The sequence below is a fragment of the Diaphorina citri genome, unplaced genomic scaffold (assembly GCF_000475195.1).
Source record: "Diaphorina citri unplaced genomic scaffold, Diaci psyllid genome assembly version 1.1 scaffold2864, whole genome shotgun sequence".
NCBI classification, from domain to species: Eukaryota; Metazoa; Arthropoda; class Insecta; order Hemiptera; family Psyllidae; genus Diaphorina; species Diaphorina citri.
In genome coordinates this window covers 1-20,538 of record NW_007380278.1, presented here as the reverse complement: position 1 = coordinate 20,538, position 20,538 = coordinate 1, and the positions used below count along the sequence as shown (strand labels likewise).

The following is a 20,538-nucleotide window of genomic DNA, read 5'->3' as shown; positions in this document are numbered from 1 at the left end:
TTTGTAGTTTAGGTACACTATTTGTCCTTACACTGTATTGTTTATACTTTTGTCCATGTCAGTCTAGAGAAACTTACCTATTACGTACTATAGCGTACTAACACTTTGTTTCGTAAATTGTGTCGAAATTACCGTGATGTGAGGCTCTTTTGGAATTTTCCCTCTACTATGTCTAGCTTTCATGTCTCGTTTTCTGCTCATCCATTTGCAATCAATTCCTCTTTTGTTCCAGTACAGAGTGGATATCCTATGGCACAGCAGGAACTACTTCAAGTGGGGGCTGTGTATCCCCTCTTCTTGTGCCCCCGAAGATGTCCTGGCCACACTGAAAAAGACCCTGGTGCCTGCTTGTGCTGCGAATAATATCACTATGGACCTTTGGATCAATGAGGATGACTGCTACACCGCTCCCATCGAGGTTTATACCTCTACGAGGTTTTCGCTTGAGAATCTTGAGATACATACCTAAGTATCAAGTTAGACGCCTAGGTACCACAGTTACCACGTATAAATTCTTCATCAAGATTTTGAATTTCTTCAGTTAGACAATTAGACATTCCTGTCTCTGCCCCATAAACTGGAAATCCCATTTATAAAACATATCTGTTGGAGCTAAAGTTTGGATGTAAGTTGAACGTTGTTGACAGAAGGTAGACCTGACGGGCGGACCTGTTTAGGCGTACCTGTCTACCTGATACTAAGTTGCCGTCCTGAGGCAAGATGAAACACATGTTGCAGTGATTAACCAGAATGTAGCATGCAGAGCATGCTCTCAAGACCATGTCAATCCAATGCAAAATCTTTAAAGTATGCTGGGTGTTGCCTCAAGTTTAACAGTCGATTGAGATGGTTTTGAAGCATTCTTCATGGCAGCATTGTACATATTACCTTAGTTTATTTGCGCGTTAAGTTTCAAAGTAACGCAAATTTTTACATGGTTTTTTATACACCAACTCTCGACCTATTATATTATCCGGTAGTGTGAATACTCAATCTTTTGATCGGACCGTTACCGGACCGTGACTGGACCTTGACTGGCACTATAGTGTGAATCAGGCTTAACCGGATCCGGTTACCTTTTGGAAACTGAAATGGCGCCTTTACTAAACCACCATATATCCAAGATGGCGCCATAGGAAATCCAAGGCGCCATCGGCGAAAATCTCTCTCTGGTCCTTATGACACCCTGCTTACTGACCTACCCTTTATTTTGCCTCCATAATCTACAGGGTGTTCCCAACATATTTGGCCGTGGTGACATTTTACATGTTCCTGACGTTCGTTGGTGCTACACAATTCATGGCCAGAACCAGAATCAGAGTTTAACTCTCTTGGATTGAGCAATCTCATTAGCTAAAAAGTTGGAAAATCAACCAATCAGAATGGTCAATCCAAGTGTTAAATCTAAACTAAGTTTCCACTCTCATTGTGACCTGTCCAAAAAGGAGCACCAGAAATTGTTGTCCCTCAGATTACTTCACTGGGACATGGTAAGTACAATTGTAGGTAAGTACAATTGTGCGGGAATCGAACCGGTGCCTCAAGAACTGGTGGACCAACTTCCTTTACATCAACAACTTCGTCGATCCGGAAAACATGGTAAGCCCCATTACATACATGTCTGTATAGTTTGTGAGAGTAAATTTACAACGATCATTTTTGTGCAATCTATCTTAACAATTCTTTATTCTCTTCCTTCGCAGTACGAAATACAATTCCGGTGACAACCTCCTCCTCCACCAACACCTCCATTACTCACGTCCCTGGAGTAGATCTGGAGGACAAGAAAGTCATTGGAGACAGCCTACAATACACGATGAGGCTATGAGGAATCTAACAGGATAGTAGTGCGGTTATATCGGGGTAGAAGTGTGGTTATATCGGGGTAAAATCAGGATCGCGATTGTGGATAGAATCAGGATTGCGATTTTATCCGGTTTAGGGGGAGTTGGGAAAAAACTATTAATTCTACAATAAACCCACCTTTTGTGAAAGTTGTATATTTCGTATGAATTAAGAACAAAGTCTTTGTTATCGCTTAATCGAATCCTATCCTGGCTTCTACCGCGATTTAATCCGGCTACAAAACCGTTTTGTATGATAAGTTGATAAGGGCTGAAGAAAACCCAATGAAAAGAGCATCTGCCTTGAGACTCAAAGAAAACCCTCAAGATTTTTCTAGTCTTCGAGGCCACCTATCTATAGATTCTGGAAAATCCTGGAAAATTTGGATGCGAAAAAAGCCAAACTTGATAATATTTTTGGGGATATGTACCTCGAACACGATTGGCAATTTTTGGGATTGTTATAATAAGACCAAAATAACACTAACACGTTTTTTATTCATTAATAGTTTTGGGATTGCGTAATAGCGGGTATAAGTATTATCTCATGATTTTACCAATAGCTATCTAGGCAATAAGCATAATTTATCGCTTAATCCAATCTTATCCTGGCTTCTACCGCGATTTTATCCGGCTACAAAACCGTTTTGTATGATAAGTTGATAAGGGCTGAAGAAAACCCATTGAAAAGAGCATCTGCCTTGAGACTCAAAGAAAACCTTCAAGATTTTTCTAGTCTTCGAGGCCACCTATCTATAGATTCTGGAAAATTTGGATGCGAAAAAAGCCAAACATGATAATATTTTTGGGGATATGTACCTCAAACACGATTGGCAATTTTTGGGATTGTTATAATAAGACCAAAATAATACTAACACGTTTTTTATTCATTAATAGTTTTGGGATTGCGTAATAGCGGGTACCTATAAGTATTATCTCATGATTTTACCAATAGCTATCTAGGCAATAAGCATAATTTTAGTTCATGTGGTTATACGCCTGATTTTCATTTCTTTTTGGTGTTTCCGGAGCTGTAAATAGTTGAATAGGTTATGGGCTTTTGGTTGAGGATAGCTCTTCTCGCATATTTACCATAATAATACCTGGATAAGCTCAATTAGTTTAAACTTGCACAATGTCATAATTCTCATGTTTTAGTTAAGTTTAGTTACCTCTCTATTTAATAAGTATTTATTAATTTAGTTCTTACGTATATTCAGGTTTTTAAGATACAGGAGTAAACCAATAATGGTTTCGACTTTGCAGGGACCATATGAAAACCGACAGAGTCAATTCTTGTGGAAATGGACTTGGAAGGATTTTGCATTGGACGACTCTACATTAGTTTGCCTGTTTGACGTAACAACTTTAGTCCGATCGCCGAATTGGATTAAAATTGGCCAACAAATAGTGTTCAATAAACGAAATTTGCTCATTACTTTTTGACCTGGTTGGTCCTGCGGGGGCCACAATAGGGGGGCCTACAGGGATACTGTAGGAGCTCCGTCCTGAGTAAGTTTTATAGTACATTGAAGTAGTTATGTAGCTACAGTGATCTAACTCTTCAGCCTATAGTGATCTAACTAGTTATGTAGCTTTTGTTTTTGCGTCAAGTAAGTGGTTTATTTAGGCTGTCAGCTTAGAACAAGATGTCTCATTAAGTTATTAAACTAAAAGTTTCATCGAACACCTCAGTAAGTGGTTTATTTAGGCTGTCAGCTTAGAACAAGATGTCTCATTAAGTTATTAAACTAAAAGTTTCATCGAACACCTCTTTTTTTTGGTGGTCGTAGTGGTTGCACAACAAAGAAAAGTAATTTTAATTGTCTGAAGCAAGGCTTGTAAAAACTGTCGTTCCTCGTCCCTAAAAGCTCTTTAAATATAAATAAAATTAAATAATAAAATACAATGTGTTTTTCATTTCTTAAGTAATAAATACTCATCATTTATTGATAGTAGGTACCGACGGATATATTATGAGAGCATTGATTTATTTTTCTAAAGTATTAACACAAAGAAAGAGGTTTGTCGGTATTTCAAAAATGGACTTATAACGAGGTATTTAAATATGCTCGGGCCACAATTTGAGATTAAATAATTAAGGCAAGTGATTTACTGTAAATCCAATATTGTACATAATTATGTAAGTATAATATCTGTTAATAGCGCTGTCATTTTCTTTTTTTTTTGGCTTGGCGGGGCGGAGAGCTACCGCGTTCCATAATTATAAGGATACGGACCGCTTAACCGCAATCTGATTGGTGACGTAATCTTAATTTTTTTTTTGGCTTGGCGGGGCGGAGAGCTACCGCGTTCCATAATTATAAGGATACGGACCGCTTAACCGCAATCTGATTGGTGACGTTAAGTCTAAAATTAACCAATCCAACTGGATTAACTTTTATCTCAAAATGTGGCCCTGGAGTGTTTTACAATGGAACAAAGAATAAATAATAGGTCAAAACAAATAGCATCGAACGAGTGAAATCAAGTTCCAAGCATAAGCAAAAAATAACTAACAAGGCTAAAAGCGTAACGAAAAAGATTTGGTAATGCGCGAGTGAAATCAAGTTCCAAGCATAAGCAAAAAATAACTAACAAGGCTAAAAGCGTAACGAAAAAGATTTGGTAATGCGTCACTCTAAAGACAAAAAAATGTAGAGCTTTCTAAATATTAGGATAGAAATCAAAATGAAAGACATTAAATTCAATAAAATAGTCAATGAAAACCAAATAGGAGAGGGAAATAGTAGATCGAGATCGAGGGGGCTTCAGCACCCCCCCACTAGAACCGCCTATGACTGCATTTAGGGGCCCCTAATGCCCCGCGGTGACCCCTAATAAAACGAGTGAAAAGTTGTATTAGGTTTCGAATATGTATTTGAAAAATTTTACACACAGGTACATCAGGGTTCACAAACGTGAAACGTAAAATTATTATAAAATAGAAAGCTATGATGTACCTAGAAAGCAAGAAATCTTCGAACCTCTTGATTCCCTGAAGGTTAAGGAGGGGTGGCCTGATGAAGCTTTCTATTCCCCCCCTAATTTAATGAGAGTTATTTACAGAGGGAAACTAAAAAGGTAGCTTTCTAATTTGTTTCTTTATTTTCATTCTTACACTCAAGTAGGTATCTTCCCTCTCCTCCCTTGACCTACATTTGAGAGTTTTGAATTAATTTTCACACTCCTTGGAACTTTTCAATTTAATGAGAGTTATTTACAGAGGGAAACTAAAAAGGTAGCTTTCTAATTTGTTTCTTTATTTTCATTCTTACACTCAAGTAGGTACCTTCCCTCCTCCCTTGACCTACATTTGAGAGTTTTGAATTAATTTTCACACTCCTTGGAACTTTTTTCTTTATTGATGAACATTGGGGGCAGGGAGAAGGGAGTGAAAAATTGAAAATACATGAAATGCACAAACCCAAGTTCGTCTTTTTTTTTTTAATGATCATTAGAAAGGTCGAGAGAGTTTCTTGTTATTTTCGCCTCTTCGGGATTTCGAAAATTTAGCATTTAGCATTTCACATCCGAGCTGCTATGGGAATTTAGAAAATATTCGTATTACAGAGGAAATCATTGCTTGGAGCTATTAAATGGAAGGTAAAGTATCTTTTGTTATTTTGTCTCTTCTCGCTCACGACCACGAGGGATGACAGACGCTCGCCTGGTATGGAATTTTATCCGAGAACATTGTAAAATATTATTGGATAATTTGACAATTATTCGAGAATTTGATCACAATTTGGTGTACTTACTGCTCGGGTAATACCCGAGTGGGTCTTAGGGACTCTTTATTCCTCATTGGGGCTTAGATATAGGTATTCTCTCTCAATCAGAGTCACCAGATCTGAAGAGACTTGATCTGCAGAAATTCCTCTCATCTCATTTAAATCCCGACAAACAATCTCGATTTGACTTTGAGTTCCATCAATCTTCAATGAGCTAAAACCTCGTTAAAAAACTCATTGTGAGGGGAGAGAGAGAGAGAAAGAGAAAGTGAGAGGCAAAGGTAGGTACCTATACCTACCCATAACCGGATCCGGTTACCTTTTGGAAACTGAAATGGCGCCTTTACTAAACCACCATATATCCAAGATGGCGCCATAGGAAATCCAAGGCGCCATCGGAATCGGTCCCGAAAATCTCTCTCTGGTTCTTATGACACCCTGCTTACTGACCTACCCTTTATTTTGCCTCCATAACCTACAGGGTGTTCCCAACATATTTGGCCGTGGTGACATTTTACATGTTTGTCCTTCCCCTGTTGGGTGAGGGGCCGAGATGGAAAGAGATAATGGTGCGGGAATCGCCACACTGAAAAAGACCCTGGTGCCTGCTTGTGCTGCGAATAATATCACTATGGACCTTTGGATCAATGAGGATGACTGCTACACCGGGGCTGAAATTAGGAACAGGCCGATATCTGTTGGAGCTAAAGTTTGGATGTAAGTTGAACGTTGTTGACAGAAGGTAGACCTGACGGGCGGACCTGTTTAGGCGTACCTGTCAGGTCTACCTGATACTAAGTTGCCGTCCTGAGGCAAGATGAAACACATGTTGCAGTGATTAACCAGAATGTAGCATGCTCTCAAGACCATGTCAATCCAATGGAACTGGTGGACCAACTTCCTTTACATCAACAACTTCGTCGATCCGGAAAACATGGTAAGCCCACCGATGACTTTAAGCTGTGTCCACGTAGACGACACCGTCGATCGACGAGGTGAATCCATCTGAAGACTATGTGTGGACACAGCTTTATATTTACATATTTTATTATTTATTTTTTTTTTTTTCATTATTTGCTATATTTGCTCATATTCCACTCTTGGAATCGAACTCGGGACTTCTTGCGTGGCAAACAAGCACGCATTATTTCATGTAACTCAGAGTAGTTAATAAGTTGAACTTGGAATTCGGAATGGCTGGCTTTCTTTATTTCGATTTTGGGCCGATTACAGTTCCCTCTATCAAACCTCTTGATAAAAAAAAAATGGAGATACCTAATCAATTCATTTACTTCTTTCGTTTCGTTCAATATTACCTCTCATTTCTGAGCCATTTCTTTATCCCCCAGTGTCTACTCCAGTCCTGGTACCTGACGGCAGATTTCCAGATGTTCCTGTTTTCCATCCCTGTTCTGTACTTCATAATTCAGAATCCCCCATGGAGGGTCCCGGTTTTGGGGGGCGTGTTAGCGGTCAGTGTAGCTCTTCCGTCCCTGATCATCTACCAGAACGAAATCTGGGCCCTGTTCCCTATGATTACGGAGTGAGTCTTTATCTAGGCTTAGGTGAAGGGCCTACAACCCTAAAGGGTGGGTTAAAAGCTTCTACGAAAGTCTTCATCAGATGTATGTGTTGTATATCAGACACCAACACGAAAATGTTTGCCCTGCACAGGCAAAACTTTTTCTCTTTCAAAATTATCTAACAAAAAGTACACAAACACTTAGGTGGGGGGCGGGGCCATGGAAGGAGTCCAGATGTTCATTCTGGGTGTACAAGAGGTTTTAAACCCAATCCTTCCAACATTGTGAGATAGGTATGGAAGGTAGGTAATTACTTACCAATGTATGTAAATGGAAAAATGTAAATGCAGTTTCTTTGTGTTATTATGTCACAACTTTGGTGCTTCCTGACGGCAGATTTCCAGATGTTCCTGTTTTCCATCCCTGTTCTGTACTTCATAATTCAGAATCCTCCATGGAGGGTCCCGGTTTTGGGGGGCGTGTTAGCGGTCAGTGTAGCTCTTCCGTCCCTGATCATCTACCAGAACGAAATCTGGGCCCTGTTCCCTATGATTACGGAGTAAGTCTTCATCTAGGTTTAGACGTAGGTGAAGGGCCTACAACCCTAAAGGGTGGGTTAAAAGCTTCTACGAAAGTCTTCATCAGATGTATGTATTGTATATCAGACACCAACACGAAAATGTTTGCCCTGCACAGGCAAAACTTTTTCTCTTTCAAAATTATCTATCAAAAAGTACACAAACACTTAGGTGGGGGGCGGGGCCATGGAAGGAGTCCAGATGTTCATTCTGGGTGTACAAGAGGTTTTAAACCCAATCCTTCCAACATTGTGAGATAGGTATCGTGCCTACCTCACGGAAAGTAAAGAAGGTAGGTAATTACTTACCAATGTATGTAAATGAGGTGTTATTACTCTTGACTACTGACGTTCGTTGGTGCTACACAATTCATGGCCAGAACCAGAATCAGAGTTTAACTCTCTTGGATTAAGCAATCTCATTAGCTAAAAAGTTGGAAAATCAACCAATCAGAATGGTCAATCCAAGTATTAAATCTAAACTAAGTTTCCACTCTCATTGTGACCTGTCCAAAAAGGAGCACCAGAAATTGTTGTCCCTCAGATTGCTTCACTGGGACATATTTAGTAAGTACAACTCATGATAAAGTTCCAATATGGAACAAGTGGATCAGTGTTGCCAGTGAACTACTCAGTGAGTAGTCAGATTCTAAAACATGTAACTTACTTTTCAACCCCCTACAGGTATAGGTATAGGGAGTTAGGATCTGACTCATTGACTGAGTAGTTCACTGAAAAGAGTAGTTCTTCTTTTATAACTCACTCACTCACTCACTCACTCACTCACTCAATTTTAGACATTTTTTCTTTCCTTCTGGCAACACTAAATAAACCTAGAGGACTAGACATAATTAGACTAGAATTAGAACATGAGAACACTATGACAGCTCAGCAGTTGCTACTTGAGTCGTTGTGTGATATTAGCCAGAGCAACGGCAAAAGCTTGGACGGCAGAGAAAGGATATTGAAAGTCCAACGTGTAAGCGTTGTAGTCTATGCGACCAAACTGCATAACCTGGGAGAGAAAAATGGAAAATTAAAAATAATACGAGTAGAATAGAAATAGAAGAATATTCTAAGCCACCGGGCCTAGAGAAATAGGGAGAGAAAAATGGAAAATGGAGGACGACAATTAAAAAATAATACAGAATAGGAACAGAACATTGAAAGCCAGCGGTAATACCACGTTTAATACACCAGTTCCCCATGGATCACTGAAGGTGAGAATCGTTCCACGTGGTTAGTATCAGGATGGGTGACCATCTGGGCAATCGCGTGCTGCTGGCAAAATTAATAATAATAACAAAACTCTTTATTGACATTTTGAAAATTAAAAAAAGTACAACAGGCCGTGAATATCGTATTCCATACCTCGGCTGGGATTGAACCCACGCCCTCCTGTTTACCAGGCGAGCGCCTTGACCACTACACCACCGAGGCAGTAATGACTACAGTAATGACATTTTGAAAGCGCCTTGACCACTACACCAAAAATGGAAAATGGAGGACGACAATTAAAAAATAATATAGAATAGAAACAGAACATTGAAAGCCAGAGGTAATACACCAGTTCCCCATGGATCACTGAAGGTAAGAATCGTTCCACGTGGTTAGTATCAGGATGGGTGACTATCTGGGTAATCGCGTGCTGCTGGCAAAATTAATAATAATAACAAAACTCTTTATTGACATTTTGAAAATTAAAAAAAAAGTACAACAGGCCGTGAATATTGCCTAAGGCAATCTCTGTCATCAAACCCTTACCTGTTTGCCACGAAACTCAACCTGAAAGTTCTTGGCAGATTCCTGGGTGACCCGACCTCCAAAGTCCAACTGGTACACTTGACTGGTCTCATTCCACATGGGTGCTTTGTTCTGCATGATGAACTCTTTCTTGAAGAGCATGTTGTTCCGAAACTCCCTTCGCTCGGTGGACACGGACATTTTCTTCTTCATTTGACATTTCTGTGGACGAAAAAGGAAGTAAGAGAGACTCTGGAAGCACCTTTCCAAATTATCTGTAAATAACTAAATAAGCTTGGGATATGGAAGGAGCCAAGATATTAACTCTGGGCGTCCAAAGGGGGTTTTAAACCCCCCAAATCCTTCCAACACCGTGAAAAAGGTACCACGCACACCACGCCTATTTCACGGACACAGAAAGTAAAGTAAGTGGTTCGGTGGACACGGACATTTTCTTCTTCATTTGACATTTCTGTGGACGAAAAAGGAAGTAAGAGAGACTCTGGAAGCACCTTTCCAAATGATCTGTAAATAACTAAATAAGCTTGGGATATGGAAGGAGCCAAGATAATAACTCTGGGCGTCCAAAGGGGGTTTTAAACCCCCCAAATCCTTCCAACACCGTGAAAAAGGTACCACGTACACCACGCCTATTTCACGGACACAGAAAGTAAAGTAAGTGGTTTATTTAGGCTGTCAGATTAGAACAAGATGTCTCATTAACTTATTAAACTAAAAGTTTCATCGAACACCTCTTTTTTTTGGTGGTCGTAGTGGTTGCACAACAAAGAAAAATAATTTTAATTGTCTGAAGCAAGGCTTGTAAAAAATGTCGTTCCTCGTCCCTAAAAGCTGCGCATTTACCTGGAAAGTTTCCAGATCCTTATAGTCAGACGTAAAGCTATCCAGCGTACTACTCCTCTCTTCGCTAAACACATTCCTCGAGTTCCCACTCCCATTGGTGTTCTTTCTCCTCCTCTGCAGCATGGGGCTGTTGAGCAAACACTTAATAGAGGCGTCCACGATGTTCGTACACTTCTTGTGGGCTTTCTTCTTCATGGTTGGGCTGGACGGGGCAGAGTATATGTTCTCCCACTCCCATTGGTGTTCTTTCTCCTCCTCTGCAGCATGGGGCTGTTGAGCAAACACTTAATAGAGGCGTCCACGATGTTCGTACATTTCTTGTGAGCTTTTTTCTTCATGGTTGGGCTGGAAGGGGCAGAGTATATGTTTCGCACGGGACTGATTTCCTTTTTCGCGGAACTGAAGGAGATGTTGTCGATGAGGTTTTTGATGTCGCTGGAGTCCAGGGAGCGACTCTTGCCACAATGGGAGAGGAGGGTTTTGTTCGCCGACGCCGCTTGCGGAGTGAGCCGAACAACTCTGGAATATTATAATGATATATTTTAATTTTATTAGGAATTTTAATGGTGTTAAACATAAATACCTGTCACAAATGTCGTTCCCTCCCAGCTCAATTCACTACACTAAATTTTATGACTTCACTTGAACTCGAATCACCAACCTACAGATCTAGAGTTCACCGTCCTAACTATTGCACCACTGAGGTTGTTTTTTTTACATTGTTTGTGATCTGTGTTGTGGTCTAAGTGTTGAGTCAGTTGCTTCATCTGGTCTGTGGTCTAAGTCGGTCTGTAGTTGACTCGACAGTTTTGAATTAAGTTTGTCTGTATATTTGATCCCCGATAACTCTCAAACGGTTCAAAGGAATTTGTTGAAACTTAGAAAAAATGTTCAAAACACAAAGGAAATTTTCGTCACTAATTTTTTGGGCCCGGAAAGCAGCCCGAGTGAGGTCCACAGTTCATTAAACTGCTAATTACCTGTTGGTTCTCCGAATATTCTCCGTCTCCACCAAGTCCAGGTATCCAGCACTGCAACTCCGCACCACCTGTCTGTTTATCTTGATGTCCGCCACTACCGGTTCTCCCTTACTGGACTCCCCATCTTCACAGTAAGGCTTGGCAGTGCTGTCTACGGGAGACTGGACCTTACAGGTTTGGAATTTACAGCGGGACTTGAGCATGGGTGCTACAACTGGAGGGTCGGATTTCACCTCGGCTGATGACGGGGCTAGGTGGGTTTCGTCGTCTTCGCCAGGAAACGAACCTGGGAAATAGATGGCATTCATAATTAATTAGCGCGTCTGTCTTGTAATCGCTAGGCCGCTGGTTCGATTTGCGCCCGGGGTGGATTTTATCCTGAAGGGATCGTGTTCGTTCTCGGAATGGCTGGCTTTCTCCTATCCTGTCTTCTTTATTTCTTCGATTTCGTGACGATGAGACGATAATTCTTTGTAGCTGGGTTTTCAAGAAACAATCTCAACAAAGTAAAGATCGATAAAGTGGTTTTGTTTCTAAAGTTATGTCCTTACCAATTGCCTGAATGGTATCGGTCAACCCATCTTTGGCGCCCAGAGGTTCCCCATCATCTATCTGGTGGGTATTATTATCCCCGGTAACCACCAAGGTCATCTGTCGTGGCTGCAGGTGAAGCAGGGATGTCTTGTAGATGATTTCTAAATATTAGGATAGAAATCAAAATGAAAGACATTAAATTCAATAAAAATAGTCAATGAAAACCAAATAGGAGAGGGAAATAGTAGATCGAGATCATAGATAGTTTACCTAGAGAGAATTTCTAACACAATGGTAATTTCAAAAAATGGTAATAAGAAGCAGAGAATAGGTAAAATCAAACAAATAAAAATAACTTGAATAAATAGATGAGTTCATAAAAGAGTTGGTAAATAAAATAATAGGTAGCTATAAGCAAAAAATTGCTCATAAAAAAATGCGAAACAAGGGGAAAAATAATAGTTACGTAAGGATTCTCCAAATTTTGATAAAAATTTGGGGAGCAATGGCGACACTCTAAAAAAAAAAGCATTGGTGATTTATTATAACGAGAAATATCTATTTATTAAATTAATATCAACTCAAGATGAGCTACTTGTTCATTTATTATTTTAAGACGTACCTATGAACAATATAGAATAGTATCTAAAATATTCAAAAGAGTCCAGGGAGCGACTCTTGCCACAATGGGAGAGGAGGGTTTTGTTCGCCGACGCCGCTTGCGGAGTGAGCCGAACAACTCTGGAATTAGAATAGTAATAGACCTTGGAATTACATACAATAGTAGAAGTATAATTGTAGTTACATATAACTCTGGACAACTTTGGTATTAGAATGAGAGTGCCTTTTATTTGGACTGAATTTGTACAAAATTTCGTGCCATGTAAGCATTCTTGTACCCAAGAGAGAGAGAGAGATAGGAAGAAAACGGAGGAAGAGGAAAAGGGAGGGAGGGAGGGAGAGAGAGAGATAAGAATAGGGGTGGGAGAGAGAAGAAACAGCGGGAGAGAAAAATATTTTTTAGGAGTCTCAACAAAGTCTCAACTTTGGGATGGCGAGTTTCAGATTCACTAGGAACCTATTCGCTACAGTATTTCTTTACCTGTTAGTTCGTCGAATATTTTCCGTCTCCACCAGGTCCAAATATCCCGCACTGCAACTCCGCACCACCTGTCTGTTTATCTTGATGTCCGCCACTACCGGTTCTCCCTTACTGGACTCCCCATCTTCACAGTAAGGCTTGGCAGTGCTGTCTACGGGAGACTGGACCTTGCAGGTTTGGAATTTGCAGCGGGACTTGAGCATGGGTGCTACAACTGGAGGGTCGGATTTCACCTCGGCTGATGACGGGGCTAAGTGGGTTTCGTCGTCTTCGCCAGGAAACGAACCTGGGAAATAGATGGGATTCATAATTAATTAGCGCGTCTGTCTTGTAATCGCTAGGCCGCTGGTTCGATTTGCGCCCGGGGTGGATTTTATCCTGAAGGGAATGGCTGGCTTTCTCCTATCCTGTCTTCTTTATTTCTTCGATTTCGTGACGATCAGACGATAATTCGTTGTAGCTGGGTTTTCAAGAAACAATCTCAACAAAGTAAAGATTGATAAAATGGTTTTGTTTCTAAAGTTATGTCCTTACCAATCGCCTGAATGGTATCGGTCAACCCATCTTTGGCGCCCAGGGGGTCCAGAGGTTCCCCATCATCTATCTGGTGGGTATTATTATCCCCGGTAACCACCAAGGTCATCTGTCGTGGCTGCAGATGAAGCAGGGATGTCTTGTAGATGATCTGCCCTAACTCATGGGGCAGCTGGACGTTAGTACTCACGATGCGAAACTTGGTACCCCATAGATTGGACACGACTTGAGCTAGTTTGGACTCCTGGAATACACAGGAAGGAGTGATAGAGCAACCTTCGTGGCCGAGTGGGTATCACAAAAGGGTTGCACATCGGACATTCCGGGTTAGATGCCCGGGAGAGCCGAAGTTTTTCGGCTCTGTGTTTTAAGTTTGTGGTGCACTTAGCCTTGTGAGGACAATATTAAGTAACTACTTTAATCGTGTAGCGAACAGTGGCGGCATTACCAGAGTAAAAAGAAGAAAAAAAAAAATCATAGAAATAGCAGAAGTACTTAGTAAAGCAGTGATATCCACAAAAATTGTAATGAGGCTCTCTTTACAGGCTGTTTCAACACAAATTTAAATCATGATTAAGATTGGTTGTGAAAATAAGAACATAAATCATCATTTCAATGTAAATTAATAATTTAAATTAATCATCTAGTGGCAATCAATGGCATATGTGATGGAACACCGTTGACAATATAGGTACTAGAGTAGGTAATAGTAAGTTCTTTAATAACATCGATGGTTGGGAAATCGTAGGGTTTGGCTCATCGTTAAGAAATGGTTGGCCCATCGGCATCGTTGGTCCATCGCTGGGAAATGGTTACAGGGAACTGTTGGCCAACGGTAAGACAGTGAACCAAAACATTTTTCCAACCAACAAAATATAACGTAAGGCCAACAATAACCCAACCTAAAATGTTATTAGGGTTGTATGTATGTAAAATATCTATAGGAAGATTTCAGAGTTAAACCATTCATTAGAAAGAATGCTGGTTAAACATTACCTACATTTTTGGTAGGTAGGTACATATATTTATGTACCTATAGCTTACAATAAAATAATATTTGAGACTAAGCAGCGATAAGTAAATCTACAATATAAACAAATGACATGACCTTCTTTACGTATGGATTTTAGAATACTAGACAGTATTTTCTAAATACAAAAAAGGAAAAAAAGAGGAAACAAAATTTTCTAAATACAAATAAGGGGAAAGGAAAAAATGCCCCTGATTAGAGCAAGTAAGTAGAAGTTATACCCAAAGGCAGGCCAAAAATGTCACAACATTCCATTTTATCAAGGAATCCGGTCAAAAGGTTCTCTGATTTTTCAACAACCAAAGTTGGAGAACCACAGTCTAAAGCCCAGCATACACTACGTCTCCCTACCTGATCTTAATAAATGGAATTTTGCACAAAAATCGCTTAGACACGCAACTGTCCACAGACCAGGTTAGAAGACATGTCAAAGTCTGTGTGCCGGGCTTTATTCAATAAATTCGCAAGCAAAATATCGCAAAAATAAATCTAGTAAGAAAACAATAATTCAATCGTTCACAGGAAGAACGGCCTGTTAGTAGCAAAAATAACATAGGCCCTTCTTCCTAGGAACGATTCAGTTACCTAAAAGAAGCTACCTAAGTATAAGTACTTACCTGTCACCTATGGGTATATATAGGCATTATAGGCTATAGGCGGACAGACACTATAAAAGAGCTTTCGACTTAGTATTTCCAACGATGATAAAAATTATAGCAATTGCACCAAGTAATCAATCACGAGTTAATTAATCTCATGGATATTGCACTGTTAAATTTATTATTATGACTACCTATATTATTTCCTAAACATTATCTACAAATACATTTGTAACTATGTACATTGTTGTACAAATATAATAGGGACCTATGATAATTATACACAATATTTAATGATAAAGTTCCAATATGGAACAAGTGGATCAGTGTTGCCAGTGAACTACTCAGTGAGTAGTCAGATTCTAAAACATGTAACTTACTCTTCAACTCCCTATAGGTATAGGTATAGGGAGTTAGGATCTGACTCATCGACTGAGTAGTTCACTGAAAAGAGTAGTTCTTCTTTTATAACTCACTCACTCACTCACTCAATTTTAGACATTTTTTCTTTCCTTCTGGCAACACTGTGAATAAACCTAGAGGACTAGACATAATTAGACTAGAATTAGAACATGATAACACTATGACAGCTCAGCAGTTGCTACTTGAGTCGTTGTGTGATATTGATAATTATTTTAGTTCATGTGGTTATACGCCTGATTTTCATTTCTTTTTGGTGTTTCCGGAGCTGTAAATAGTTGAATAGGTTATGGGTTATGGGCTTTTGGTTGAGGATAGCTCTTCTCGCATTTTTACCATAATAATAATACCTGGATAAGCTCAATTAGTTTAAACTTGCACAATGTCACAATTCTCATGTTTTAGTTAAGTTTAGTTACCTCTCTATTTAATAAGTATTTATAAATTTAGTTCTTACGTATATTCAGGTTTTTAAGATACAGGAGTAAACCAATAATGGTTTCGACTTTGCAGGGACCATATGAAAACCGACAGGGTCAATTCTTGTGGAAATGGACTTGCATTGGACGACTCTACATTAGTTTGCCTGTTTGACGTAACAACTTTAGTCCGATCGCCGAATTGGATTAAAGTTGGCCAACAAATAATTTACCAGGCGAGCTTCTTGACCACTACACCACCGATTCATGATGAGTCATGTTTTGCATAAATTATGTTTGCAAATATTCCAGTAAAGAATTGTATAATCTGTAGGCATAGGATAAAGATTGCCTCACACGGGAATCGAACCCGCGACCTAGCACACAAAGTTACCTGAGTACAAGGTATGGGCGTAGAATACAGCGTAACGCCAGATATGGAATAGATTTTGATCACATTGCTATGTTCTCCATTGTCCCGTTGTCTAGATCCTGCCACACACAGGAGAGCTCCTGAATTGGACCACTCCAGACAAATGGGGTATAGCCCGGTGTGGAACTCCATGTTGGCAAAATCCTCGTAGTTCCGCATTACCACGATGATGCCGTTGGCTAGCCCAATGGCGATTACGTACTGGGAATTGTCTGGTAAACAAATAGCAGAATAACATAACAGAAGGCTTAAAAAAAAGGTTAGAGGGAACTGTGAGTGCTAATTAATAGAGAGAACTGTAAGTGCTAAGGTTTTCTTGTCCCGAAATCGAAGAGAGAAGGAAGACAGGATAGGAAAAAGCCAGCCGTTCCGAGAACGAACCTTATCAGTTCAGGATAAACAGAATGTTTAAATTGATGATAATATTCTTAGGCATTTGACCAAAGTGGTTAACGCGTTGGACTTCAAATGTGGAACGTCCGTGGCCGAGGTGGGTATTGTAATAGGTATGACCACCGGGGCTCCCGAGTTCGATTTCCGAAGGACCCAAAAGTTTTTTCGGCTCTTTGTCGAAGTTTTTGTTTTCTTCTTTATATTTTTCCCACCCCATAGTTAATAATGATTATAGACTCTTGAGTGGAAGGTAACCACTAGGCGTTCTCTACTACTTGACCCTTAGAGATCCATTATTATGTGGTCAAATTTTCAAATAAATGAGGATAAAATTCCATGCTTCGGCTGGGATCGAACCTACGCCCTGTTTACCAGGCGAGCTTCTTGACCACTACACCACCGATTCATGATGAGTCATGTTTTGCATAAATTATGTTTGCAAATATTCCAGTAAAAAATTGTATAATCTGTAGGTATAGGATAAAGATTGTCTCACACGGGAATCGAACCCGCGACCTAGCACACAAAGTTACCTGAGTACAAGGTATGGGCGTAGAATACAGCGTAACGCCAGATATGGAATAGATTTTGATCACATTGCTATGTTCTCCATTGTCCCGTTGTCTAGATCCTGCCACACACAAGAGGGCTCCTGAATTGGACCACTCCAGACAAATGGGGTACAGTCCCGTGTGGAACTCCATGTTGGCAAAATCCTCGTAGTTCCGCATTACCACGATGATGCCGTTGGCTAGCCCAATGGCGATCACGTACTGGGAATTGTCTGGTAAACAAATAGCAGAATAACATAACAGAGGGCTTAAAAAAAAGGCTAGAGGGAACTGTGAGTGCTAATTACATAATAGAGAGAACTGTAAGTGCTAAGGCCTTCTTGTCCCGAAATCAAAGAGAGAAGGAAGACAGGATAGGAAAAAGCCAGCCGTTCCGAGAACGCACCTTATCAGTTCAGGATAAACAGAATGTTTAAATTGATGATAATATTCTTAGGCATTTGACCAAAGTGGTCAACGCGTTGGACTTCAAATGTGGAACGTCCGTGGCCGAGGTGGGTATTGTAATAGGTATGACCACCGGGGCTCCCGAGCTCCCGAGTTCGATTTTTGAAGGACCCAAAAGTTTTTTCGGCTCTTTGTCGAAGTTTTTGTTTTCTTCTTTATCCCATAAAATATTCATGATTTGGTTGATTGACTTCAGGAATGCTTTTAACACAGTTAAAATGCCTTATTATTACTTACTGGCAGGTTTATCGTCCCCGTCCTCCATTTTGAATTTCTCACACGACCAACTCATACAGGTAATGGCTACTCCGTTAGATATTTCAGTGTCGGATATCCGGGCTAGATTTTTCTCCGTCACGATCAAATGACCGGCACTGGTTCCGAAGTAAATCTGAAACAGAATCAGAAATGTAATTGAATATTGCATGAAAAGGGCTTGAATTGATTTTTTTTTTTTTTTTTTTTTTTTTTTTTTTTAAATGTAGGTACCTACCTACTTTAGTTTTTAGCTCTTTGACTACTTTGCAGAGAAGGTCGATTTAGGATGTAAATCAAAAGTGTACTTGTATAATGTAGTGGTTGTACGCAATAGGTAAGTACTCATCTTATGATCGTGGTACGGATACCAAAATACTAAGAAATAGGTCATATCAAATGTATTCCCTATTTTCCTTTCTCCTCTCCCTTAATCCTTATTTCTTCTCTTTCTCTCTCCTATCGTTTCCTTTATTTCTCATGTTCCATTTTCCTCTCCTTAAACCTTAATTCCTTCCCCTCTTCCTCTCCATTTCAAAATACAGATTTCCATTGTTATCTCGGATAACAAAGATTTCATCACCTTGGATAAAAAGTAACGAACGTTCGTAAGCTTCTTCATCTTTCTAGAGAAAATGTTTAATAATAATAATAATAATAATAAAAAATGTATTCATCATTCCGACAGTAGGTATTGCAGCGCTTTCTAAAGAGTGTCCATAAAATCTCGGTACACCAAGTTGTTCTAGTAGCAGTCACCTCTCCTTCCTCACATCATACCGATAATGCAGTTGGTAAGTCCAAGAATTCAGCAGTGGCTATTGGGTTTTGCCAGAGATCAACGACCGTGAGTGGCGTATGTTTTCCTTGACAATAGATCAGTTGCGCTTAATTGGACGATGTTTCAGAGTCATAGAACGAAGCGAATACAATAGTCCGTCCACTATACCTTTTATTATTAGTAATAATAAAGGAAGGACGGACTAAAAAGAAAGAGACGAAGAAAAAAAAGAGGAAGCTAAAGAACCTTCTTTCCTTGGCCTTAAGCCTTTGCAACTGATGTAAGAGGGAGAAGGAGGAGAGAGATAGAGAAAGAGAGAAGGAAAATAGATAGAGAAAAAAGGGGAAAAGAGAGGGAAAAATAAAGATAAGAGAGGAAAAGAAAGAGACGAAAAAAAAGAGGAAGCTAAAAACCTTCTTTCCTTGGCCTTAAGCCTTTGCAACTGATGTACATAAACCCTCATATATTTCAATTTCACAAACACACACGAGGAATACGTATGAAAGCCTGATGAAAATTTATTACGTAGGTAGTACCTACCGAAGGAAAAAAGGTCAAATGGGTAGGTATAATGCAAAATGAATAGACCACAACTTGACAGAAAATACTTATAAATAAAGAAGCAGATGTAGGTAGGTAGGTACAAGTGTTTGGAGTTTTTTTTTAGGAACGATACCTATCTCTACATCTAGAATCTAGATAGGAAAGAAAACTTGTAGGTAGATCATGATGTAGATAGGAAAACATACCTACCTACATCATGTTATGAAAAGGCTTGAAATATAAAACAGTGTTGGTCCTGCAAAAGATAAGAAAGGTGAAATAACAAAAAGCTAGTAAGGCTACGTTGTTAATATTCGGTGGAGAAACAATTTTAGTAGGTATGTAGGTACCTAAATATCCAGATTTCTAGAATCTAAATGAGAAATGAGGTTTTCTGATTCAAAGGTAAAGGAGGTATGTGCTATCTATGCAACTGAAGTCAATAAGGACCTAATTAAAATGAACACTGTTGTTGGTACTAGGGCTTTTTATAGAAAGAACTTCGCCCTTTGCAATTAGCAATTGTGACGTAATATTATAACCTTTAAAAACACTGCATGTGCAATTATGCATTAGTGGTCACTTTCAGGAACAGGTCCTAGAAATAACATGTTCAACAGCCTTGTTAAAGTTATTGGCAGCTTTCTCTAATAAAAGTAGGTAGGTTAGGTACCTGTTTCTCAATTCGCCTCTGATTATATTTACCATCGTAAATTGTACCTACATATACCTACCTAGTAACTACCTATGTAGGTATTTCCATAACGTGTATAGTATTTTGTTCACGTATTTCTCTGGAAAGCCCCAGGAGATCTTGTGAGTTATAATATTTCTCTTCACGTCTGATGGCCCTGTCGACCTTCTTTTTATTTTTTCTCATTATAATGGAAACTATAGGTAGGTTCATACCTAGGTAAAGGAAACTATGTAGGTAGGTTCATACCTAGGTAAAAAGATAGGGTACTTTGTAGAAAAAAAAAGCTAAAAACGCTGTGAAATTCACACGATTTCGTATTGAGTAGGTACATAAGTACTGATTTTCTTTAATCCTGATCGAATAAACTACGGGCTAAATAATTCCCGGAGGGACGGACCCAGCTTGTTTTGCTTTTATGGCTTTATGGTTTTCCGGACAAAATTTGCACCACCATTTTCGTGATCCTTGTAAAAAGACCTTTAATTTGATATATAGGTCGACCAGGTTTGGATAA

General features: G+C 39.5%; 2 protein-coding genes across 2 annotated transcripts; one reads left to right on the top strand and one right to left on the bottom strand.

Annotated features, from left to right (window-relative positions):
• Positions 1 to 232: 232 nt before the first annotated feature.
• On the top strand, positions 233 to 7,320 carry LOC103519645 (the record flags this gene model as incomplete). The annotated part of the gene is made up of 4 exons (XM_017448276.2): positions 233 to 418; positions 1,507 to 1,550; positions 6,467 to 6,515; positions 6,928 to 7,320. Coding segments are annotated over 4 exons (477 nt in total), but the record flags the coding sequence as incomplete, so codon positions are not given.
• Positions 7,321 to 8,264: 944 nt separating this feature from the next.
• Positions 8,265 to 18,189, bottom strand: LOC103519643. The gene is made up of 12 exons (XM_026831085.1): positions 17,986 to 18,189; positions 17,263 to 17,513; positions 16,298 to 16,537; positions 13,436 to 13,724; positions 12,902 to 13,187; positions 12,422 to 12,540; positions 11,817 to 11,960; positions 11,266 to 11,551; positions 10,582 to 10,804; positions 10,286 to 10,540; positions 9,443 to 9,643; positions 8,265 to 8,693 (listed from the first exon to the last, which is right to left on the bottom strand). The coding sequence occupies exons 1-12, from the start codon at positions 18,173 to 18,175 to the stop codon at positions 8,577 to 8,579; spliced, it is 2,601 nt and encodes an 866-aa protein (XP_026686886.1). The 5' UTR covers positions 18,176 to 18,189; the 3' UTR covers positions 8,265 to 8,576.
• Positions 18,190 to 20,538: the final 2,349 nt, after the last annotated feature.

Bases quoted from the DNA above. Each gene is read 5' to 3' on its own strand.
- LOC103519643 (XM_026831085.1), bottom strand. From the start codon at position 18,175: ATGCAATATTCAATTACATTTCTGATTCTGTTTCAGATTTACTTCGGA. The intron at 12,541-12,901 runs GTAAAGAAATAC...TTCTAATTCCAG, and splicing joins AATATTCGACGAACTAACAG to AGTTGTTCGGCTCACTCCGC. The intron at 10,805-11,265 runs GTAATTAGCAGT...ATAATATTCCAG, and splicing joins AATATTCGGAGAACCAACAG to AGTTGTTCGGCTCACTCCGC.